At 50.3% G+C, this 25,624-nt stretch overlaps 1 protein-coding gene across 2 annotated transcripts in view; it reads right to left on the bottom strand.

Annotated features, from left to right (window-relative positions):
- Window positions 1-23,642: 23,642 nt before the first annotated feature.
- The window catches only part of GALNT18 (polypeptide N-acetylgalactosaminyltransferase 18), a 339,217-nt gene continuing 337,235 nt past the window's right edge, over window positions 23,643-25,624 (bottom strand). For both annotated transcript variants that reach the window (XM_087433212.1, XM_004418438.3), the window contains one exon: window positions 23,643-24,055. In XM_087433212.1, the coding sequence (XP_087289338.1) occupies window positions 23,909-24,055 (147 nt within the window). In that variant the 3' untranslated portion in view covers window positions 23,643-23,908. The remainder of the gene's footprint in view (window positions 24,056-25,624) is intronic.

The raw sequence follows: 25,624 nt of genomic DNA, 5'->3' as shown, positions 1-25,624 counted from the left end.
GTGGGTGAGGCAGAGTTTGTAACTTGCCACGATCATTTCTCTGTGCATACAGGGGAAGGACCTTGCAGAAGCAGCCTGCAGAGCTCCAGACTCTTTCTTGGCTCCTTCTGGTGCCTTTTCAAATCCATTGGGTTTTGTCCTTATCCTTGGTTCCTCCCAAGATGAGGTTCTATCCCTCAAATCCTTTAGGTTTTGTAAACCGGAGTGCTTGAGGCTTCCTTTAGGCTCATAATGGTGTCAAGTCTGCTGTCTCTGGGAGGGAGTGGCAGGGTGCCTATGGGATGGTGCCCCAGTCTCCTTCCATCTCCCCACCACAAGGGGCTGAGGCTGGTTTCCTCACGGGCTCCTCTGAGATGCAAGTGCACCTCTCCACGGGGAGCATTACTTTTTCGGAGATAACCTAGCACAGCCTCCTTTGAGGAAAGGACATTTTTCTTTGTAGGAAGTTATGACCTCATCACTTTACCAACCAGTGACCCCTGTTATTAATCTGTGGGCCTTCCGCTTTTGTCTGGGACTGGATTAACTCATAAAGGCCACCAACTCAGCTATACATAGATCGATTTTTGCCACCCAGAAGAGGGGACAGCCCATCATTTTAGGAAGGATGGTTCCCAAATTATTCAACTTTGTTGGGGGATTCCCAAGTTATTTCTATACTCTTCCAAAAATTGTGTGTGTGAATGTATACGTGTGTATGTGTATGTGTATATGTGTGTATACACACACGCACACACATAACCCTAGAAGGTAGATAACTTTGTTCCCAAGCACAGCACATAGGCGCATTCCCACCTCAGGCCCTTTGCACTTGCTGCTCCCTTGGCCTGGAACACTCTTCACCCAGCTCTCTGCCTGGCTTGCTCCCTTCTTTCCTTCAGGCTGTTGCTCAGATGTCATCTTCTCAGGGAGGTATTCCTGGACCACCCTATAAAATTGCATTCCCCACTCTGCAGTATCCTTATCTCCTTTCCCTGCTTTATATAACTTCACAGTGCTTATCACCTTCTGACATGCTATATATTTTACTTACTTGTTAGTTTATTGTCTGTTTCCCCTAAACAATACATAAATTCCGAGAAAACAAGGTGTTTCCCGCTCTATCCCCTGCATGGAAAACAATGCCTGGAACACGGCAGATGCTCACTAGATATTTAAGTGAATTAATGGTTCCCTTCTACAGATAAAGAAGCTAAGTCTCAGAGGGCGTAGTTAGACTCAAAGCTGGTAAGTGTTGAGAAAGATTTCAAACCCAGAAATTTCTGCTTCAAAGCATTTTTATTTTCTGCTCTGACCTGAGACTTTAGGCGTGTGCAGTGTGGCAGTGGGGCTGTTAGACAGGACGATGCAGTCATGAGGAGATCTGCCGTCTGACACCAGGCACCAATGAGCTGCCCGCTCCAGTGGCCGCATCCTGTTAGCCGTGCTTCTGTTTCACTCCCAGAGCATTTCCCTTGTCAGCAGCATCTGTGGTCTTCGAAATTGCTTCACCTCTCTGTGGCTCAAATACCTTCAGCTTCAGGCCTGCAAATATCGCCTTTGAGGTTTTCAAGCCATGCTGAAATCCCGTCAGGCTTGACAGGACTCGGGTCAGGGGTTCCGTGACCCACTTGGCAGCCACTGGCTTCTCACTGGCATGTCGTCTGTGCCTGCCTTCCCAGGTGGCTTAATCTCCAGAGGAGGTGACCTGTGACTAGCTACTCACATGTTGCCGATCAGGATTTGAGCGGCCACATTCACCTTCACTTCAAGCCATAAAGCTTTCTATGGAAGGGATCAAGTCTCGCCTTAAATCAGTGGAGGCTTTAAATCCCACCCCCAGAGATTCTGATTATATTGGTCTGGGCGTCGTAACTTTTAAGATCTCTCCAGGTGATTCTAAATGTGTGGCCAAGGTTGGGAGTGCCACTTAGATTGACTGGAGATTAATCTTTCTGAACAGAGAGGTGGAGTCTCATCTCATTCCTGCATTCTCCTGTACTTCCTCATCTGACATCCTACTAGGACCTGGGGACTACACCCTCCTTAGTTACATTACAGAATTCTGATATTTCTGTTTTCTGGATGCCTTTCTTACTACAATGGTGGCAACTCTGGTGAGTATGAGGTTCTTTCCGTTGACCACATGTGCCTCAGTTTCCTCATCAATAAAATAGGCATAATAATAATAGCACTGACATTATAGGTTTGCTGAGACCTACATAAGCTAATATATGTAAATTAGTAGTTAAGTGCCTGGCACACAGACATGTATGGGTTAGCTACTATTTTTGTTATTAGGCATCTTGCTTATAAAATGCCTTCTCCATAGTGGCTGTACCAGTTTACATTCCCACCAGCAGTGTATGAGGGTTCCCTTTTCTCCACATCCACTCCAACACTATTTCTTACCTTTTTAATAATAGCTATTCTGATGGGTGTGAAGTGGTATCTCATTGTAGTTTTGATTTGCATTTCCCTAATAATTAGCGATGTTGAACATCTTGTCATGTGCCTGTTGGCCTTCCCTATATCTTCCTGGAAAAATATCTGATCGGATCCTCTGCCCATTTTTTTTGAAGATTCGCCCCAAGGTAACATCTGCTGCCAATCTTCCTCTTTTTGTGTGTGAGCCACTGCCACAGCATGGCCACTGACAGATGAGTTGTGTAGGTGTAGGTCTGTGCCTGGGAACCAAACCTGGGCTGCGGAAGTGGAGCACGCCGAACTTGACCAGTAGGCCACTGGGGCTGGCCCCTGTGCCCATGTTTTAATTGGATTGTTTGTCTTTTTGTTGTTGAGTTGTATGAGTTCTTTAAATATTTTGAATATTAACTTCTTGTCAGATATATGATTTGCAAATATATTCTCCCAATTAGTAGGTTGTCTTTTCATTCAAAAATTTAAAAATAGAACTACCATATGATTCAGCTATTTCACTTCTGGGTATTTATCCAAAGAACATGAAAACATTAATTCAAAAAGACACATGCACCCCTATGTTCATTGCAGCATTATTCACAATAGCCAAGATTTGGAAACAACCTCAGTGCCCATCAATGGATGAATGGATAAAGAATATATGGTATATATACACAATGGAATACTACTCATCCATAAAAAAGGTGAAATCTTGCCATTTGCAATAACATGGGAGGACCTTGAGGGTATTATGCTAAGTGAAATAAGTCAGACGGAGAAACCAGATCCCATATGATTTCACTCGCATGTGGTAGATAAAAACAACAACAACAACAAACACACAGATAGGTACAGAGAATAGATGATGGTTACCAGAGAGGAAGGGGGTGGAGGGAAGGTGAAAGGGGTAAAGGAGCATGTGTGTACGGTGATGGATGGCAGCTAGACTTTTGGTGGTGAAGACAATGCAGCCTGTACAGAAGTCAAAATATAATGATGTACACCTGAAATGTATATAATGTTATAAACCAATGTTACCACAATAAGAAAAAAAAATGCCTTCTCCAAAGTCCGTTGTGACAGTAATTGGTATCAGCTCTGACATAACCTTTCACCTAGATGTTGCACGATTCTTTAGGGACTTTGGCTTTGCCATGTCTCTGGCACGCTCCAAAGGTGTTGCACGGAAAGCCTCATCTCACGTCTCTTTACTCTGAATGCGTTATTACAAATCTTGGGCCTCTGGCTGACAGTTTCCTGCTTGGGCATGGGCCAGCCTCACCTGCTTCTGGACCAGCTTCTGGGCCCTGCACCATAGTGGTATCTATTCCAGGGGTGCCTGTGGCTATATCTGCCACACTCAGGCCCTTCCCCAACGGCCAGCTCTGTGGCCCAGTTCTGTGCCCCCAGGAAGGACTCTGGAGCATCTCTCTACTGGTCTTAGAGGCAGCTCTCTTCTCTCCTTGCTGCAGGCCCAGAAGTGGCTGTGGACGGGTGCTGCCCAGCCTGAGGAAGTGGCCATAGGGGAGGGTAGCAGAGAACTGAGTGGAGGAGCCCAACATTGGAAGGATCTGAGGGCGCAGAGCCCACGGATTGTGGGTGGGCATAGCCGAGCCACTTGGTCTAATCACACACACAAAGATCTCCCGGAACTGGACTCAGGAGATCAGCTGTGGGAGCCTGGGGTGCTGGACCCAGACCAGGGTGCGAGCATCCACATCTGCTCGTGGCCTTAAGTGGGCGAAACAAGGGCACCTACCCAGGGGAGAGACCACGACCAAAGCGAGGCAGGTAGTGCAATAGTTGTCCCCAATCTTGAGAGAATGGCAGAGTGACCTGTCTCTATGGACTAGACAGACCAGGTGATACACACACCATCTCAACCTCCTGAGATCATCGGCCAGCAGTGGGGGCAGACCAAATTTTTAATGAGGGTAGCCATGTAATGCAATCAATTTAATGCCAGGGATGTATAGGTGACTGTGGGCACAAGTCACAGGAGACCCAGCTTCACATTGGACTCCCAGTGGCAGCCACTTTCCTCGACTGTGGCTGAAGGCTGTCACACACCAAGCCTTTGTTTCACTACCTCATTCTGCACAGGAGGGAACAGAGAGGACCATGCTTGTCTTATACTGCGCCTTGTGTGGCTGTCCTGGCCCAGCACCCCTGAGAGGAGGAACTGGGTCACCTCGTTTACCACAGTGTCTCTAGGGCACAAGAAAGGGTGTGGCTTTAGCAGATGCTCTGTAATTATTTGTTGAATAAATGAATGAGTGCATGAACTAATGAATGAATCCCAACACAATACAATGATGGGGAATCCAGGCAGGTGGTGCCCAGAAGTCCACATGGCAGGTAGCTGGCAGGCAGCAGGGCACAGTGTTGCCAACAAGGTAAGACAAGGCCTCAGCACTCGAAATTACTAGGGAGGGAAGTTTGCATCAGGAACCAAGATGGGCACAGACAGTGGGCCTAAAGTCTCTGTGAATCACGGCCCCAGGACCAGGCAGGGCTGGGCCTTTGGATCAGGAATCAGTGGGCCCAGCAGCACTGCTGCCAATGGAGACACAGCTGACCCAGTAATGAAAAAGACATATGGTCCATTCAAGAGACAGCTAGTGAGTGAAGAAATTGCTCTGGAAGTAGAATATTTCTGAGGTGGATGCAGAATCCACATGCTTTAACCACAGATCATGTCATGTTTTCAAACATATTTCTCTGTTTCGACAATTTCACTTATTCTGCAGATTGTGTCTGATCCAAGAGCTGTAATTCCTGCCAATGAGACTGGTGCCATGTCATTTGGGTTCCCAAATTGGGTGTGTGTATTGCAGCTAAACGGCCATCTTTTCATTTAGAGGTGCTGCGATTTGAAGATGCACCATCAGCACAGCCACCATGACAGACGAGAAGCCCCCAGTCTGGTGGGGCCTGCCCCAAGCAGAACTGACTGTACACCTGGCTGGTCTGTCCACACCTGCTGGTGATGTCATCTCATGGGTGGCCTTCTGCTTCGGGGATAGCAGGTGGGCACCTGAGGCAGCTGGTATGCTGAGGGGGCAGACGGAAAGAGTCCAGAACTCGAGGGTCATGTCTAGTACCTAGGACAGCTGCCTCTAAGGTTCCCCAAGCCACCGTTCACAGGACCAGCAAAGGGCACAAACACCGGGATACCCTGAAACCCAGGCCAACCTCCCAGGGACCTTGGATATCTGTGGGAGGCAAGGCAGCTGCAGGGATGGTAAGCCTGGTTGAGTCAGGCTTTGTGAGGTCACGAGAGGAGACACACACTGACAGGCTGCAGTGATGGAGATTATTACAGGCGTACAGGGGAATGTGGAGTAGCTCGGCCATCTCCTCAACTGACAGACACATTCCCTCTGTGTCCCAGAGTTTCTAGGGCTGGACCATGATACCAGATTCCTAGAGAACCCATAGCTCAGTATCACTGGTGCTGAGGATCTGTTTTTTTTTTTTTTTGTAATAGGATGTTGAATGGGACTTCATCTATTTTCTTGGAATTGGAAGTAAAAACCCAAAGTTGAAATCAATAGATGCTATATATTCCCACGTTTCTAAATTGGACCACCTGGTGCATCCCTGCAGAACGCCACTCACACACTACCAGTCTACAAAAGCAGGAGCTTGCGGGGCTGTGAAATGTTAACATCAGGGCAAAGCACTGCGACTTTTCCCTTGCCCTTGGAGGAGCGGAGAAGGGGTAGTCCATACCCTGCCTCCGGCCAAGTGAATGGGACTCCAGGGAAATGGTGGGGTCCTAGATAAAGGACAGTTGCTATCTCACCCCTTTAGTGGATTCCTACTAGGCCTCTAGGGCATCAGACTTGCCTATGCTCACAAGAAGGTAGAGAGGGAAACTGGAGGGAGACACAGGGCAGAGAGGATAGAAGAGGAGCAGCCACTACTCCTCGTGTTTGATGTAATGAAGAGATAGAGATTCCATGAGCAAGAGTGTGCTAAAAAGGCAGCATGTCCTGAGCTATCTTCCCAGCACCTCACCCAAAAGACTGTGGGGTGTATCACTGCAGGCAGGAAATAAGGGGGGTCAGACAGGTCCCATGCCTGCCTCTCAGAAGGCTTGACTCTCCAGGAAGGTGTACAGCAGCATGAGCTGGGCAAGAGATACTTGCCCCTTTCCCTAATTGCTTCTCCCAGGCCCCAACTCACAGGAAAAGCAAGAAGAAATGAAAGAACAGGCCAAACGCCCCTCTTACTGCAGGTGACCTCAGCCAGGTCTTCAAAGCCCGTCCAATTTTAACTGTGGTCATTCAAAATTGTGATTTATTTTGGGGTCAATTTAAGTAATTTGTAGTTTGCTAGAAAATTGTCCACTTTCTCTAGGTTTTCAGAGGTATTGTCAGGAAAAAACCCTCCATTTTCTAGTCCAACATGTAGGAGGCTTGGAGGTCACCACCCTGTCCTAACAAGTAAAAAGCTGAACAAACTGGAAATTTAACACCTCGTCTTAGATTCGTAAGAAGAGTGAGGTCACAGGGCAAACTGCTTCCACCAAAATTGGAGAGACTGACAAGTGAATACAGAGGATCACAACTTACAGAAACAGAAATTCATGAGCTGAAACCTCCTTGGGAATCAGTGCCGGGGTAGGAAAACTTGAGCTGTAATTGATGAGCAAAAAACAAGGACAACAAATAGAATACAATAACTGATATGGTAGATATTAGTCCAACTATACCAATAATCACTTTGAGCAGTGGTCTATTATTAGAACATTATTAGTCAGCAGTCTAAATGCACCAATTAAAAGATCATCAAAGTGGATCAAAAAACAAGACTCAAGGAACCACTTTATATACAAAGACACATAGATTAAAAGTAAATGGATAGAGAAAGATATACCATGCTAACACTAATCAAAAGAAAGCAAGAGTAGCTGTATTAATTTCAGACAGAGCAGATTTCGGACCAAGGAAAGTTACTGGGGATCAAGGGGGCATTACATAACCATAAAGAGGTCATTTCTGCAAGAAGACGTAACAATCCTTAACATATCTGCTCCTAACAACAGAGCATCACAGTGTTACTATCTAGTTGCGTGTACTGTTCCCTTATAATTTCTTTGATCCACACTCTTAACTGCTTCCCACACTATTATCCCTCTGAAGCTGCAAGAGAATTTAGCTACACTCAGGGCTGTCAAAGGTCTGAGACACAAGTGTTCAGCCCTAGGGTTGAAACAAGGGGTTTATACAAGGAATTAAGGGATAAAGCTTTGGCCTTTCATATAGGGAGATTGCTTTATATCAGGGCAACTTGAAGAGTAGAGAAAGTCAACAAGAGCCAAGACATGAATGCTCTTGTTGGTGATTCAGGAGAGAACTGGGAGAAGAGGTGAGAGGTGAATCAGATAAGCCAGAGCTCATGTCTGTTTTCCCCCCTCCTCCAAAGAGGTGCTGGGGCCAGGGCTCAGGGATGAGCCAGGCAAGGGCTAACTGCATTGGGAGAGAAGGGGTCAATAAGTACATCTCCAGCAAAAAGCTTCTAACACCTGAGCTGGTTTCATTACAGCCTTTGCTGCCATGCAGATAAACATGGGAGATTAAAAAATTATAGAAGTGTCAGCTCAAACACATTTAGTTCTTCAAATGGCAATTCTCAGGAGGTCACAGAGACACTGGTTAACTCAGTAGGGTAACAGATGGGGCATATGAGCTCAACATCATGTTAAAATTTTACGAAGATCCATTAGCTTCATGTGAGCAAACCACAGATGCTATTGTGTACTTTCAGGCATAATAAATACATACATACTTTTATTCTTCAGATGATTAACCCCTGATGCAGAACCTGTGCTTTATTATTATTTTTCCCCCAGAGGCTGCATGTATTAAATGCTTAGAAACAATGTCTCAAAGAGGCTAAGCACGTTTATTTGGGGTGTCGGGCCCCTCAGAGCAAACTAGCCCTACCTGACCTTTCCACATAGGATGCCTCAAAGCGACAAATGTTCCTATGCTCTTCTGCAAAGAAACAGAGACCATCTCTTTCTCCTTCCCGTGCTGAGTGATGTTAGCAGCCAACCTAATGAGACCTCTTCGTGCCTGAGGTCTTTCAGGGTGAAGTCAGAAGCTCCAGCCTTGCTTCCAGCCTTCCTGCTCCATCTCACCCACCCCTCCTCAGAGCGTGCAGCCTGGACGCACAGTGGAGCTGAACCAGGAGACAGTTCCGACTGGCAAACACCAGGCTGTTCTCAGAACTGCCCCTCGTCCTGTGGACTAAGGCTTTCTGACTGAATCTTATGTGCTCGGATTCCTCTCCCTTAGGATTAGTTTTCTCTCAGGATGCTCCTCAGTATTTCACGTGAACAACCTCCTGTGTGGCTGGCCCCACTCGTCCAACAGAGGCAACCAGAATAAGAACAACGGCAGCTAATGTTTATCGAGTACTCACTGTAGTCCAGGTGCTGTGTTAAAACACTTTGTACACTTTAATTGATTCAATTCTCAAAATAACCTTACTAGTCAAGATTCTTTTGATTGCAAATTACAGAAACTCCAACTAAAACCAGCTCAAGCAGAAAAGGTAATTTATTGACTTTAACTGAAAAGCCCAGTACTAGCACACGCCAAAATTAAACAAACAAAACTGGGACATGTTTACCTCCAGGGGGATCAAGGATACTTTCTCTTTTCGTTTTTATGCTCTATGTTATGCATTTATCTACACTAGACATTACTATTTTCATAATCAGAGAATCATCATTTCCAAGGGGCTCATATAGCGTTCCTCTAGTGTTTCGTACATTAGAATCAACTGGGACTCATGTCCCCTGGACTGTGACCTCCTCCAGGGCAGAGACTTGTCCTTGTGTGTCTTTGTAGCCCCCTCCTCACCTTCTCCATTTGTGCTCACGGATATGTGTAAAGCGGATTGAATTCACGTGTCTCATAAGGGAAGCTTTTTGCAGTTCCAATTCTGCGGATGATAATACGAAAGTCGTTTACACTTGATCCAACACATGATTTCTCAGGACAAACCACACAACCTCAAATGGAGGTAATAACCTCAGGTTATTGTGAAGCTCAAATGAGTTAGAGCCCCGTGTGAGCTGTAAAACTCTGGACACCTGGCAGTTGGTAATGACTTGGGTTTATAGAGCTTTCTCATTCCGAAGCCTCTATTCAAGGTGAGTCATGTCTATTTCTAAATTTTCTAAGAACCGTCATTATCTCTTGATGAAAAAAATTGGTGGTGGAGGAGAGAGAAGCTGGAACATCAGTTTAGGACACATTATTAATCCCCTGCCATGTGCACACTCCACACCCACATATCGTACTGTCATAGCCTTCTGACATCTCATTCTGGATAGCTGGAAGGGCCCTCAAACTCAGTAAGTTTAAGACTGAGTTCAGGATCTTGCCTCCCGAACTGGTCCTCTTGAAGTGTTTTCCATCCCAGGGAATGGTGTTAACTCTTCTCTCTTCCTCATACTCCATGTTCCAAGCCACTGCCCTGATCTACTTTACCTGCTACATGTCTCTGGAATTTATTCTTCTCTCCATCTTCACCGCCATGACTCTCGTCCAGGCCACCATCATTCCTGCCTTCCACTTGATCTACCCACAGATGGGTTTGCCTTCCTCCAGTCAACTCGACTTGGCAGCCAAACACAACTCTGATTATGTTACCTGCCTGCCACCTTCAGTGGCTTCCCTCACTCTAAGGATAAAGGCCCATCTTTAACAAAGTGCGCAAAGACCCTGCGTGCTAGGGTACCACCTACCTTCCACCCTCATCTTTCGCCTCTTCCCTCTTTCAGCTCCCCTACTAGAGCTTTCTTTCGGCCCCTCTCACCTGCCTCTCCATGTGCTGTTCCCCCAGAATGGATGGACATTCCTTTATCCTCTAGTTAATCCTTCTCAACATGCACATCAGCTCCAATGTCACTGCCTCAGCATCTGTCTCTCATTTCCCTCACTAGTTTATTCTGCCCTTTATTGATCTGCCAGAATTCTGTGTCTCCTTCTTAGTACCTACTACAGTTGCAAGTTTACACTATTTGTTTAATTATTTGATTACTATTTGTCTTTTCTGCTAGACTGTGAGCTCCATGAGGATAGTGACTGTCTCTCTTTATTCCCTGTCGCATCCCCAGCATACAGCACACAGCAGATGATTGATGCATATGTGTTAAATGGATGAATGAGTGAATCCACATATGCATGCCAGTCACTGTGCTAGGGGCCAGGGAGACAAAGACAAAGCCAGTAATGTCACCACCTTTCAGGGTCTCACGGCCTAGTAGGAGGGACGGTTCAGGTGGATAAGTGATTTCAAGAGATCTGTGGAGACTCTCCAGAGAACTGTTTGATGGAGATAAAATACATAGAAAAGGAAATAAAAACAGACCTAGCCACACCGACGTAAAAACAAGCTAGCTTGTGTACACACACAAAACACGGCTATGCACATGGGCAAACGAATGTATATATTTACAGACATGCAAACTCATTCCACAACATGTTCCCAAACACCACGTAGGGACATAAATAGCACCTTGTGCACATACGCTCATCTGCACAAGCAAGCATACAACTCACACTCACAAACACACTTCATGCCTGCCCTTGTACACAAGCTCATGCACACACACACACGCATGCTCACATAGGGCAACGTGGATATTGGTCTTCTTTATTTACAGAGGGTGGGGGTCCCAAGGTTTTAAGGATGGGTCGATATGCTAGCAGAGTCTCGGGGAGGGGTTCTCCTAGAGCCAAACCAAGTGTCCAGTCCCAGGGGGAGGGGCCTGGCCAGGCCAGCAGGGGGCCGAATCTTTACCCACTGGGAAGGAGGCAGCCTAGCACATTCACACCATTCCCTCCCACTCCCCCTCCCTCCTTTTCTTTTTTTCCTTCCTCTCTTCATTTGACTTCTTGTTCTCTTCTAAGCACTGGAGTGGATACTGGGAACACTGATGAGGGAAGCAAGGTCGCTGCTTGCACGGAGCCCACAGCCATGGAGGCATGTTGACAGGTGGACGGCCAACCATAGTGCGGTGTAGAAGGGGCACGAGCGGGGCCCTGGAGGCTCAGGACTGTCTTCAGAGGAGATGGTTTTTAAGCTGAATCCCAAAGGACTTTTAAGTGTTAGCTGGGTGACCCTGATCAGGTAGGTCTGCAGCGAGGGGGCCCCAAACCTGCATTTTACAAAGATCCCAGTGATTCAGATGGGGATGGGGATGGGGATGGATCATGTGCTGAGAAACACTGGTGTGGGGGGTTAGTGCCAGTCTAGGGTGACAGGGGAGGAGGCTGCAGGGGTAATCAGGTACGGGAGTGGTCTTTTTTTTTCTTTTTGGTCAGGAAGACCAGCCCTGAGCTAACATCTGCCAATCCTCCTCTTTTTGCTGAGGAAGACTGGCCCCGGGCTAACATCCATGCCTGTCTTCCTCCACTTTATATGGGACGCCGCCACAGCATGGCTTGCCAAGCAGTGCGTCGGTGTGCGCCCGGGATCCGAACTGGGGAACCCCGGGCCGCCACAGCGGAGCGCGCGCACTTAACCGCTTGCGCCACCCGGCCGGCCCCGGGAGTGGTCTTTTAAACGCTAGACACTTTGGGGGTGGGAGATCCACAATGTGTCCCTTCACACAGATTGAAGAGGGAGGTGCTCTCCCAGGGGCAGAGCTTTGTCCGAGAGGGGAGACCTTACAGAGGGCTAACTGTGCAATCATGCATCTCCCCTTGAACTGAGGAAATCTTATAAAGCCCGCATAAGGGGAAACAGCCTGCTCCTCCGTTTGTGATTCCCCTTTGCTTCCTCTGACCCTTCAGAGGGGTCTGGCTCACCTGACAGCCTCGGGCAGAGGAGGCCTGGAGAATCAAGGGAAGGCAGCCTGCTACTCCACCCTCTGCTGAGATCAGGGAGCTGAGAGCTCAGGGAAGAACTGGGGGCAGACATGAAACAAATCCCTTCACTCCCAGGAGACACCAGGTAAAGAGCAGTGACTATGTGTTAACTTTACTCCTTTCTCTGTCTGACCCCACACATCCAGCCATTCACTAAGATCGATAATTTCTATCTCCCCTCCCTTGCCATACCACTACTCTAAGTCAGACCTAAGTCTTCTTTCCAGCTGATATGTCTTTCCCCTGTCTTTTCCATTCAGAAAACTCCTATTCACCCAACAAAGCCCAAGTTATAATTGCCACCTTTTCTCTGTTGCATTCTCTGTCTCAGGAAGACTACACACACACACACACACACACACACACACACGCGTGCGCACATACACACATGGTATATCTATATGAAAAACAACAACACTGGTCTTGGAGTCTGAAGACCTAGATATGAATCAGAACTATTTTACTTTTACTTACTAGCTCTGAGATCTTGGGCAAGTTATTGATCCCATCTGAACCCCTTCCTTTGCTCATCTGTAAAATGGGCACTTAAAATTTACTTCATGGACTATTGTGAAACTTAATAAGTTGTATTTCAAAGTGTGTAGAATATACATGCAGATCCTAAACATCCGATTGTTGAATTTCTTTTCCTTCTGATCACATTGAACCCTGACGGTCCACCATCCCACCTAAGACATCCTTTCAGAGGTGAGCGCCCCACAGGAGAACCTGGCCCTCTGCTCCCTTGCTCTGTGCCTGTATGCAGGGATGTACAAAACATAGCCAGTTGAATACATGGCTATGCCATCACTCAGGACCCCTGGGGAGGAGGTGAAGGCCTTTTTGAGTTTGGCCATTTGGTGGCGTTTGAACAGACAGGTCTTGTTCTGTGTCCCCAGTTTCATCACCCAAGTGATGAAGCAGAAGAAAGAAGTTCCTGCCCCTCCTATGCCCTTGTCCCTCCTGGTTGCTTGCCTTGAACCATCAATCATGAAGCTACATCCTGAGCCTCCTGACTGCGGTTCTCCAGCCAGGGCACTTGGGCCTTCATGGCCGCAGGTCCAGAGCTCTGAGCATCTTGCCCTCTGCTCACCCCTCCCTGGGCCCGCCTTTCCCCGTGGCCCCGCCTGGCTGTCTTGCTGTTAACATCGAAGGACAAATGTAGTCCTGTATTTCAAAGTCACAGAGCAGATCTGATTAATTTTGGAAATGAACAACATGAAGATTCATCACAAACTTTCAGGTCTGAGCAGCAATAAACAAAACCAGACTACGGAGTGCTATTTATTTATTAAAACAATAAATTGAAGGGAAATGGGCTATTTATTTTGCACGATGTCTTCCACAGAAATAATTGGCTCATTAATCACATTTTCACTGTGGTCACGTTTGGAAGGTCAGGCTTGCCAGGGAATTGAAACAGGGGGCGGTGTTTACAGTCCTGGCAGCACATGGACCCCAGGGAGGCCGGCTCCCGGGGGCCTTGGTGGGTCCTGTGGATTCTGTATCACATGAAGGCAGCCAGGTGGCTGGGAGGTAGTGTGGCTTAGTGGTTAAGGCTGTAGACCAGCAGTAGGGGGCCTGAGTTGAAATTCTAGCTACTACCACTTGCTAGCTGTATGACCTTGGGTAGGCTATTTAACCCCTCTGCCTTGGTTTCTTCTCCTGTAAAATGATGCTAGTAATGGTACTGACCTTGTAGGGTACCGTGAGTCGGCAAAGCACTAGAGTGGTACCAGGCCAGGTTTGATGCTTCTCTAGGTGTCAGTTACATTTGCTCCTCTGGCCCAGGCATCAGGGTGGGGCACTCTGTTATCAGCGGAAGCTTGGAGCATAATGTTACTGTGGGGTTCCTGGGGCCCCCGAGGGAGGCAGAGCAGTGTGGGAGAGGCTAAGACGGCAAGCTCTGCACTCAGCCTTTCTGGGTTCAAATCCAACCTCTGTCTCTTAGTAGTTGTATGTCCTTATAGAATGATTTGGCCCTTCTGTGCCTCAGTTTTCTCAACTATAAAATGAAAGTGATAGTAATAGTGTTACTTGATAAGGTTATAATGAATATTAAATGAGAAAATAAATGGAAAGTACTTACCTCAGTGCCTGGCCATAGAAGTAAGCAAATGTTTGTTGTTTTTATGGTCATCTTTAGGACCTTCCTGGCCTGTGACTTTCCCCCAGACACCAACCATGGTCCAGGTGAGCCCAGCAGATGAGCAGACATGCTGAACTTCCACTCCCTTCCCTGGCAGGGATGGGGAGGGGGCCAGAGCCCAAAGCGGAAGGGCTGAGGAAGGTGCACCTACAGCAAAGGCCGACACCACTGCAATGTGAGGGTCTCTGTGGTTTGGGCAGGTGACAGCAAGGTTTGGGTCTCTGGGCGGGGCATGGCATTGATGAGGAGGTGGTCTTTTGGTGGTAGCACCCCAGTCAATGAGGGGCTCCAGAGCACCACCCAGTGGCTGAGGTTCACAGGGAGACTCAGTCCCAGCCCGCAGTGAGACTCCTGGGGCAGCGCAGCGGAGTGGGGTGGAAGGACAGGATGGAAAGGCCACATACGTAGCACACGCACAGGCTTCAGCTTTCTCCTGCTCACCCACGCCAGTACTCTTGCCTAGGGAAGCCACAGCCTCAGAATCTTCCCCAACGTATCACTCCAGGCAGCCATGGCCAACCAAATGCCCTCAAACAGATGCGATCTGTTGGCTAGTCGAGCACTACAAGGGCAAGGCCCGTCCTAGGCTCTTCTAGGGCATTGAGACCAACTCCAGGCCCCCACATGCTGGTCTGGAAGGGCAGAGGCTGTTGAAGGAGGCCTGGTCTCGATGGCCCCAGAGGAACTGGACAGCTGGAGGCAAGGCTGACAGTGTCGTCAAGGGCCTCAAACTATAAGTGGGGAGGCCTCTCTCCTTTTTCCTCTTTCACATCAACACAAGGAACAGCTCAATGGAAAAGTACATGCTGTGGGCAGTCTCAGTGCAGGAGGCATTCAGAGACTGGGGGAGGGACAGGAAGACGGGAGGCAGTTGAGGGGCCCGGAGCGTCCAGACCAGGGCGAGGCTGAGGGGGAGTGTGCTGGTCCCTCTCACTCTCCACTCTTCTCTGGTCACTCTAGGGGCGCATCAGTGGCTCCTCTACCCTCTGCCTCCAGTCTGGTTTGGCCAGTAGGAGGCTTTGGTAGAATATCTACCAGCAGGAGGAGGGAGTGGAGGTGTTTTCCCCAAGCCTTGTCCCTGCCCCCCAAGACCCCCTCCCTGCTGGGCTGTGGGTTCTAGAGGGGGGTTCCTTCCGCTTTGGCAGCTGATCCTGTGGGGCAGCCCACTTCCATGGTCACAGCTGTCAGTGAGGTCTGGAAGACCCCCTCCCTCTCCTCGTCCCTTTAGCTACAGGAGTAGGACTTCCGCTCCTGCTGCCTTCGGGAGCTTCACCCTATTCTGCCCGCACCCTGGAAACAGCACACCTTTGCCGTGTTAACTCCCAGGGCACCATGTGTTTCCGGCCGATGTCCCGACTCGCAGCCTGAGTAGAGAGGGTCTTTTTGCCCCAGTAGGGGAAGGGGTCAGGTTATACCAGGGCCATTTCCATGGTCAGGAACTGAAGACGGACCAGGACCGTGGAAAGGATTGAGTAGAACATCTTAAGGGAGCAGAACGCATTGGGGGAAAATAACTCTCAGGCTGCCTCCTGGTTTGGGAATCTCCTTGGTTTGGGGATCATTTCCTTGGAGTCCCCCTTTGGCAGTTCAATCCCTTTTGGAAATCCTGGTGTGCCTCACCAAGGAACCCAGGAGTGGGATTTGGGTCCACACTTCACACAGAGCACAAAGGGAACACAGTGCCCCCTAGGGGTTGTTGTGAGGGTGGCAGCCACAGGAACTGGACCATCCCCATGAAGAGGAAGGAGAAGGGAGGGGAAGGGGGTTGGGGAGGAGGCACAGAGCGGGCGTAGAATCTAGACCACTGGGCTCAGTTGCCTCTCGCATCAGGAGCAGCTCCTCCTGCACGAAGGTTCTGTGCTGTGGACTGGATTCTGGGCGTTTTCTACAAAAATGCTGTGTCACAGGTAGGATGTGCTACATAATCAGTGCAGAATAAAAGTACAGGGCCCCATGTTCAGAAATTATTAAGAATTTCAAGACGATGACACCAGAGCATTAAACTAAGCCAGGTAGGGGCTCTGAGCTTGGGGTGCCATGACATGCACTCCTGAGTCTGGCTCTGTCCACAGGTTCTCCCCTGAGGAGACTGCGGGTGGGTCCTCCTCCCCCAGGTCCCCCATCCCCCAGGACAACGACAGGGAGGTTGAACAGAGAGACAGAGGCATCATGCAGTGACGATCTTTAGAGTCTGGCTCCCAGGTGTGGCCACACTGTGTAATTTGAAAACACACCTATGTTAGGACTGATGCCTCCCTAGGCCCTTTCTGGCCAATCAGGTTAGCAAAACACCAAGGAAGGACAAAATTCCCATCTGTAGGTGGAGAGAGATGGGCTGAGGCCAGAGGGCTGGGCAGTGGGACTTAAGGGTCTTATATGGTCAGAGCTAGATGTGGTCTCAAGGTGTCTACTCCCCTCCCTTCTCTTTGGAGCTGAAGGCAGGAGAAGGAGCATGGCTGAGCGAGGACACATTTTCGGGAGACTCTGTCCCGTGTTTGCTTCCCGGGCTTTAGACTGTTGTGATCATGAAGAAAGCAAACAGACAGAGAATCTTAAGGCCGAAGAGTCTCCGTCTTGCTTCGGAACGCCCTTGTAAATCTTGCCTATAATTAGAAAGAAACAGGGAGAATCAAAGAGCTCCGTTTCCAATCGCCTCTGCTTCTCAAGGGCCATGTTAAATGATGTTAAAGGATGGCAGCCTTAATCTTATAAAAAAGATTTTTGGGGAGTGAGCAGAAATAGCTTTTCTCTTTGGGGTCAGCATGTGTGTGTGCCTGCATTTATGCATATGTCTGTCTGACATAGTTCATGTATGTGCACACACGGGTGTATGTGAGTGGCTGTGTAAGCCTGTGCATGTGTGTTTACATAGAAGTACATGCCCCTCTGTTGCCTGTGTGCATAGCAGTTGTAGAGATCGTGTGTGCGTTCACATACTTGTGAGGGTCTGTGCATGAGTAGGTTCTGGTGTCTAAAATCTTTACATCCTGCTTCAGTCAGTCTTGTCTGTTGTAAAGGGAGCCGCTCAGCCAGCTCAGGGAAAAGAGGAATCACCAGGACCTGCATGGGTTGGGGCTGGGATGAGGAGGAAACTCAGGCTGCTCTAGGGCTGCCTGTTGTCCCTCCGTGTCATGGCCACACTACAGCTCCCTCATGATGGGGCTGCTGCCTCTGCTCATCACAGCTCCTTTCTCTTTTCTGCTCAGCTGTGGTTTTTCTCCCTCTTGACCTCAGCATGCACAGGCTCACTTGGCCCTCCGGGGCCAGGCTCTTCCCCGTAGCACGTCTCTATGTACGGCCACAGCTCCTGGCCTTCTGCATCAACTGGCTGATGCTTTATGTGTGTCATGGTGCAAACTTGCAGGCAGAATTTGATGGGCTCGGCTTATCATTTTGTGCTGAGTCATCGATCCCTGGCCAGCTTACGGATACCTGCCTTTGCGTCAGGTCAAACCAGCTATGGAGGGGCCAGCCCCGTGGCTTAGCGGTTAAGTGTGCGTGCTCCACTACTGGTGGCCCGGGATCGGATCCCAGGCGTGCACCGGCGCACCGCTTCTCCGGCCATGCTGAGGCCGCGTCCCACATACAGCAACTAGAAGGATGTGCAGCTATGACATACAACTATCTACCGGGGCGTTGGGGAAAAAAAAAAAGGAGGAGGATTGGCAATAGATGTTAGCTCAGAGCCGGTCTTCCTCAGCAAAAAGAGGAGGATTAGCACAGATGTTAGCTCAGGGCTGATCTTCCTCACAAAAAAAAAGAAAAAAAAAAACCAGCTATGGAGGGAGACAGCATGGTCATGGCACAAATGAGGTCATGGCACAAATGAGGTCACAGCTGGGGCTGTGGTTGGGATGGTTGGAAATTTTCCTCACAAGGGGTGTGGACACAGAGGGCAATGATGACCATCTCAGGTCCTTATGCACAAATTCCCTGTCACCTATACAGGTGGAGGCCAGGACAACTGGGGATGCCCTTAACAGGAAGGACTTGCCAGGCAAGGTGGGTATGAGCTCCCCAGTAAGGAGTGAGGACCCCATCTTCTTCCTTCATGACCCGTGACAGGTGAGACCATGAGCAGGGACTGGGTGAGGGCTGGGGCTGAGTTATAGAACTGGTTGTGGGTGTGGAACTGGATCTCACTCCTGGGACCTGGGGTCTGCTCTTCACCACCTCTCCTCTGCTCCCCTGTTATGGGTTGAATTGTGTACCCCTAAAAAATTCATATGTTGAAGTCTTCACCCCAGTACCTCAGAAAGTGACTTTATTTGGAGACAGGGTCTTACAGAGGTAGTGAAGTTAAAATGAGGTCATTAGGATGGGCTCTAATCCAATATGACTGGTGTCCTCATAAGAAGAAATTTGGAAACAGAAACACACACACAGAGGGAAGATGATGTGAAGAGACAGAGAGACAGCTATTTATAAGCCAAGGAGAGAGGCCTGGAACGCATCCTTCCCTCACAGCCCTAGAGGACCCAACCCTGCCAACACCTGGATCTTGGACTTCTGGGCTCCAGAACTGTGAGACAACACATTTCTGTTGCTCGAGCCACCCAGTCTGTGGTACTTCATTACAGAAGCTCTAGCAAACTAATACACCCCCCAAGAAAAGCTTCTTCAAAGAAAGGAAAGAAGACATGGGGCACCGACATCCCTAGAGGGCAGGCTGGGGCTGCAGATGTCCAGTCCAGGGGGTACGACAGCCAGGAAGCTGGGCCTCCTCACACCCACAGCCTACTCCGATGTCTAAGGCCCCTGCCCTGGATGTTCTGACACTCGGCCTCTGGACCAACTGAAGGAGGAGGCTCTGAGGCTGGAGCCTGAGCCAGTCATTTGCCATCTTTGATGAGACCACTGAGGCTTTAGGTCAGGAAGGAATCTGATCACATTTGCGTTTCAGAAAGATCCTGTGACTATTGTAATGTGGGGGGCAGATGAGGAGTGGAGTGGGGAGACTGGAGGTGGGGAGGCAGGGCCCATGTGAGCAATGAAGGGGCACAGGGAGGAGATTCCAGAGCTGCTGAGGAGACATCACTGCCCTGAGGTACTGACAAGATCCTGCGGGGAGGGTGGGGAGTGGGGGAGTTAGGGACGAGAGGAGGTCTCTGGCTTGAGCACCTGGTAGGAGGTGGTGCTGGTCACTGGGATGGGCCTGGGAGGAGGAGCCGTAGGTCTGTTTCAGCACAGAGGTCAGCACTGTCTGAGGGACAGCACCCAGCGGCCCCAGCCCATCAGCAGCAGGAGGTCAGGGCTGGGGCTCAGAGGAGAGGGCCGGGCACAGACGAGGATTTGGGATCACTGGTGCCCAGGTGGCACTGGTCCGTGGGTGTGGGGCCACTGCACCGGAGGAGCGGGCATGAGCTGCTTCTCCCAGGAGCAGACCTAGAGACTAGCATTCGGGAGGTGACTGGGGCAAGCACAGAGAGGGAGTGGGGGACATGAGACCAGGAGGGGACGAAAGCCAGTAGAGGGTGCATTAAGGGGGCCACTGGGGCTCAGTCCCACTGGGACCCTTTGAGAGACTGGGGGATCAGGCCTCACATTTGTGCCCCTGAAGGATGAAGAGGCCCATCCCTCGTTGATCGGGGGGTTGTTCCTGAGGTCTAAACTCTCCAGTACTTCTGGTCTTCCCACACACAGGCCCCGAGAAGGGCCTCAGGCAGAGATGCAGGAAGCTGCAGGAGCTGTAGGACTGTGACTGCTGGCAGGTGACCTTCAGGGTCGGCCAGGATACGGCCAGGTGACTGACGGCTTCTGCCATGGTTTCCACTAACAGTCGTGTCCACCTCCCGGTGGGGAGCGAGGGCCCTGCCTTCTTCCTCCATTACCCAGAACAGGTGGGACCATGGGCAGGGACTAGGTGGGGCTGGGGCTGAGTTGTGGAACTGGGTTGTGGGCTGGCAGAGGGCTGGGTGTCCAGGAGGTCTTGCAGGACAGGCTGGAAGAGCCCTTTCTGGTATCAGGGTAGGCAGTGGAAGCAGGGAACAAAGTTGTTTAATGTGCAGATCATTAAGAAAAATAATGATCTCACTCCAGGGTGTTCAGAGAGCCCCCAAACAGCTGCTAATTAGCTTGCAGCAACAGCAGGGAGAAGCAGCCAGCTGAGGCTGGAATGGGGCGAGGCTGGACGTGGGCTGGTGCCTCCTCACCCTCCTCCTCCTTTTATGCTCTCCTGCCTCTGCCTCACACCCACTCAGCACCTCTGCTTTGGAGACACGTGGCCCTGGACTTCTTACCTTTATGTCTCTGAGATATAGCAGAGTCTGGACTGGCCACGTGGTCCCCACTCCCAGGAGGTCAGGGCCCTCAGGGCCATCTCAGAGCTCTTCTCTCTCTCCAGGTCTTGAGCATCTGGGCTCAGGGAGATGGTGAGTTGGTGACTCAGGAGGGAGCTGCCCCTCGTCCCCAGTTTTAACTACTCCCAGGTTAGTGTATTGGGGGGGGTGTCGTTCTTGGGCTTGTCTTGAGTATAGATGTTGTTGGGAGTGGTTGATGTTGAGATGCCTTTGATAGGAGGGCAAGGATGTGTGGACACTGTAGGGGTGTGGGTGCAGGTGGCCATGAGAATGAGGACTAGAGCCTCTGTGCAGGTCAGGTGGTTCAGACCTGAGTGGTGTCGGTGCAGGTGGGGTGGGCTACGGATGTCGACAGGCATGGCGAAGTGTGGGTGTAGATTGGTATGAAGGTGTGGATGTGGGTGACGGCAGCTGGGTGTCAGGATGTCAATGGATGAAATGATAATAGCTAAGGCTTTATAGCACTTATTATGTACCCGTCACTGCTCTAAGTGTCTACATAAATTTACTCATTTAATTTTCACAACAACTCTATAAAAGATAGACTATTAGTATCCCTATTTTTTAAGGGGAGGAGACAGACGCACAAAGAAGTCAAGTAGCTGCCCAAGATCATCCCGCTAGGAACTGGCAGGGCTGGGACTTGAACTCGGGCTGTCCAGCTCCAGAGTCCACACGCTCGGTCCTTCTGCTGTACCCTAGGGACATGGTGTAGACAGTGAAGGTGTGAGTGTGGGTGACGCAGGGCATTCTGGACTGTGGCAGCAGTAAGAACGGATGTTGTTGAGGATGGAGGCCTGGGCAAGTACAGGAGGAGGACACATGCGACCTGACTGAGGTGGGTGCTGGGCGGCGGTTCTCAAACTTCAGCAGGGAATCAGAATCACATGGGGGGCTTGTTAAAGCCTAGATTGTTTCCGATTCAGGAGGTCTGGAGTGGGGCTTGAGAATTGCATTTCTAGTAAGTTCCCAAGTGATGCTGATGCTGCTGGTCTGGAGACCAGACCTCAGGAACACTGGTGCAGGGCAGTACATGTGGGTGACTGTGGAGAACAGGAATTGGTATTTTAGAGGTGAAGAAAGAGGTGGCTGGAGTGAGTCTAGAACAGAGAGTGACTTGAGAAGTATGAGATGAGTTACAGCTATAGGAAGACGTTCATTGAGTGAGCATGGGAATGAGTATAGTTTAGCTCGAGAAGTAAGCGTGGGGAAGGGATACAGGAGCCCTGGCCTCCAGAGCACCGCAAAGGCAGTGCCTACTATTTTGTAGGAGCCTCTTTCCTCTTGAGGGTCCTGCTCCCTGTGTTGACCTCCTGGGTGGGAGCGAGCCACCTGGCAAATGTTTGGGTACCCTCTCGGTGGTCTGTCGTGGAGCCAAGGGCCCTTTGCGGAATTAAATGTAAACCTAAAGGGGAGGCTATGACACTGGCCTGGGAAGCCCCTCGTGGCCCCTCCAGGGGGAGTCCTGTGCTAGATGGCGTCCTTGGTGTGCGAGAACAGATGAGACCCCTTCTTCCCTTGGGGTCCCATAGGTGCAGGACATTTCTCTATGTTTGTCAATTTTTCAACAAAACAGGCCACTGCTTGGGCTGGAGGCCCCAGAGAACTTGAGGGGGTGAGTGGGCCTGAAATCTGTCCAGAAAGGGTTTCCTCTCCTGCCTCAGTCTTATAGCCCGTCACTCATGATTGCTCTGCTATGAGCCAGGGGGTTGGAGGTGGTGCTAGGAGGTGGGGGAGGGAGGAGGAGTCCTTCAAACTAAACATAGGAGCCCCCAGCCTGAGGAAGGCTCTTTGGACCAGGACAAGAACATTCAACCGGAAGCTATTGGAGGGACAGAGGGTTGGGCAACAGGCTCCAAGAAAGATGGCTGCACTCTGATGGCCGCCGGTGTCCTGAGGCTGGGGTGTCCCGAGGCTGGGGTGTTCCCAGGTGGGGCCCAGCGTGGTGCCTTGGAGCCTTAACTGAGTGAGCCATGTGTTATGGGTCAAATTGTTTCTCCAAAAGACATGTTGAATTCCTCACCCCTAGTGCCTCAGAATGTGACCTTATTTGGAAGCAGAGTCTCTACCGAGGTAATCGAGTTAAAATGAGGTCATAAGGGTGGGCCCTAATCCAATATGACTGGTGTCCTTATAAAATCAGGAAATTTGGACACAGAGACAGATGCGCACAGAGGGAAGACTCAGGGAGAAGATGGGCATCTACAAGCCAAGGAATGCCTGAGGCTACCAGAAGCTTGGAGAGTGGCCTGGAATAGACCCTCCCTCACAACCCGCAGAAGGAACCAATCCTGCTGATACCTTGATTTCAGACTCCTAGCCTCCAGAACTGCGAGACAATGAATTTCTGTTGTTTAAGCCACCCAGTCTGTGGTATTGGTTACGGCAGCCCCAGGAAACTAATACACCATGAATCATGGAAAGAGTCAACTGGTCTTAGCAACTGGAAGTGGCATTTGCTGTAGGCAAGTGTCTGCTGGGCGCCTGAGCAGGGCCAGCTCTGGGAGGGGAAGGAGGTGACTTCAGGAGAGGGCAGTGTGGCCTGAAGACTGAAGCCCAGCAGATGCCGCACCAGTGGCCAGTGAGCAATCCTGATTTCTCCACGACTGAAGGACTGGGCTGTCTCCCAGAGGAGCCACCTGCTGCGGGAGAGGCAGAGGGCCTCTTCTCTCTGGAGGCAGGCCCTAGGTCAGAGTGCCCAGCTCGCCACCCTGGGCCTAACAAAGAAGGCTGGCAGCTTGCACAACCAGCTCCTCCTGTTTGCAGGGGATGGAAGCCTCTTTTCTCAGGAGCAGGAAGGGCAAACAGGGACACCTCTTTGGCTACAAGAAGGCCAAGTTCAGAGGAGCCAGGCGTGAGTCTCCACCGAGCACCAAATGACTGCAAAAACCCTTTTCTTAATCAATAAGTATTTTATTGTCAGTTATAAATATTTTCCATTTGTCCCCTATTTACAGTTGCAAAATAGTTTATGATATTATATCCTCACCCACCACTCAGCATCTTTCTATAAACTCCATGAAAATCGAACAGGAAATAAAAAGATCTTTTGGGAGCCCACTAACCTGGTTCCCCAGACTCCAAACAGCCCCACATGGACAGCAGGCGAGGTCGCAGCGGGTGCTACACAGTAGCAACGGGGCGGGCGGGAGGCTCCCGGTGGGTCAGGACACCAGGCTCCTCAGGACGTTGGTGATGCTCCAGTGCTGGCCCGAGCACTTCTGCAGCACCAGCTGGAAGCCGAACTCCGAGTCGCTGTTCTCCTGCAGCTCCAGACAGCGCTTGGACTTGCTGTTCTGGATGGGGCCTCCCTAGGAGCCAGGGAAGGGAGCCGGGTCAGAGGGCGTGGAGGTAACACGGGGGGATGGGGGAACCTCAGGCCTAATGGCTGGTGGGGGCTGGGATTATTTGTGTGTCCAGATGCCCGGGATCCAGCGAGGCTATGACAGGTCTGGGGTCAACATGCCCACGAAGCCTCCAGCTCCCTGTCTCGGATGCGTAGGTCTCCTCCCTAATGGGCTCGTTTTCTTCACGGTGGAGATGGGGCTAGTTCTTGGCTAGGACAGAGGACGGAGACACCCCACCCCAACTTCCATCTACCTGGCGGGGCTGTGGCACGCTGGTTTGCTCCCACGGCTCCTACCCCGGGGGCCAGGCCCTGCTGCCCACAACCATGGGCTGGATTCCTGTTCTGGAAAGCCTGGTTCCCCAGGACTACCACATGATCAGCCTGAATTTGAGCATCACCGGAGGCCCGGAACCTCCTGCTTTTAGAGTCCATGCCCCCACTTGCACCTCTGGAGTCATCAGTGCTGGCATCAACCAAAGTCCAGCTCCTGGATATCGTCTATTAGGCCACTGGGCTCCCTCAGCCCTGGACATGCATGGTTTTCCCCCATGCTACTGATGTTCCAGAATGTTCTGTAGCCATGCGTAGTCAGTTTATGCCCCAAAGCCTCTTGAAAGAAGCGGCGTTCTCCTTCCCAAAGCAGCCCTACAGCAGCAAAGAGGAATCCCCTGATTTTTGTTTTTAGTGAGATCCTTGCAGGGCTTGGACATTCGGGCTGCTGGCTGTGAGCCTGGACATCACCTGGACTGTTTGTGCATCTCTGAATTGTGACTGTCCCTTATCTGCATCCCATCACACCTGCCCTGGTTCGGCCACCATCTGCTCTCACCTGGACAACTGCATCAGTTGTCAACTCCTAACTGATCCCTCGCCAGCCCTCCAGAGGCAGAGAATAGTGGTCTTTCTAGAATGCACATTTGGCCCGGAGGACAGAGCCCAAGCCACTTAGCGCAGCACTGAAGGCCTTCATGGTACGGTGCTGGGTTTCTTTCTGGCCTCATCTTCCCCCTCAGCTCCCACACCTTTTGCTTCAGCCATACCAAGCTCCTTGTGGTTTTCTGAACCCCTTTGCATTATCTCAAGGTTCCTGGAGATTGAACTGGACTTTGAACAAGCTGTGCCCTGTGCCTGGGGTCCTTCTCCACGCTTCTGTAGCAGGCTAAGCCATAGTCATGTTCCAAGGCTCAGCTCCTGCTCCATTTGCTCCAGAAACTTCTCATGTCCCACCTCTCCCCCACCTCTACCTCCGCTCCTCCAGTCCACCCAGTGGTTTGGTGTTCTTCATCTTGTGCTTTCTCTAGCTCAGCATTATTGAATGGCAGTGGAATTCCTGTTTACTTCTCTTTTCCCCCTCTACACTGAGAGTTCTATGTCTTATCAACTTCTGTGCCCTCAGCATCCAGTAAAAGGCCTGGCACACAATAGGTGATCAGTAAATGTTGCCTGTCATGACCTATAAAGGTGAGAAGGGAATGGGTCACAGGTCAAGGTAACAGTGCTCAGATGTTTCACTCTGGAGAGGCCCTGAGCA

The sequence above is a fragment of the Ceratotherium simum genome, chromosome 7 (assembly GCF_057802395.1).
Source record: "Ceratotherium simum simum isolate JZ-2026a chromosome 7, ASM5780239v1, whole genome shotgun sequence".
In the NCBI taxonomy this organism is placed as follows: domain Eukaryota; kingdom Metazoa; phylum Chordata; class Mammalia; order Perissodactyla; family Rhinocerotidae; genus Ceratotherium; species Ceratotherium simum.
Note: the sequence above shows the minus strand (reverse complement) of the source record. Positions and strands in the feature narration are given on the sequence as shown.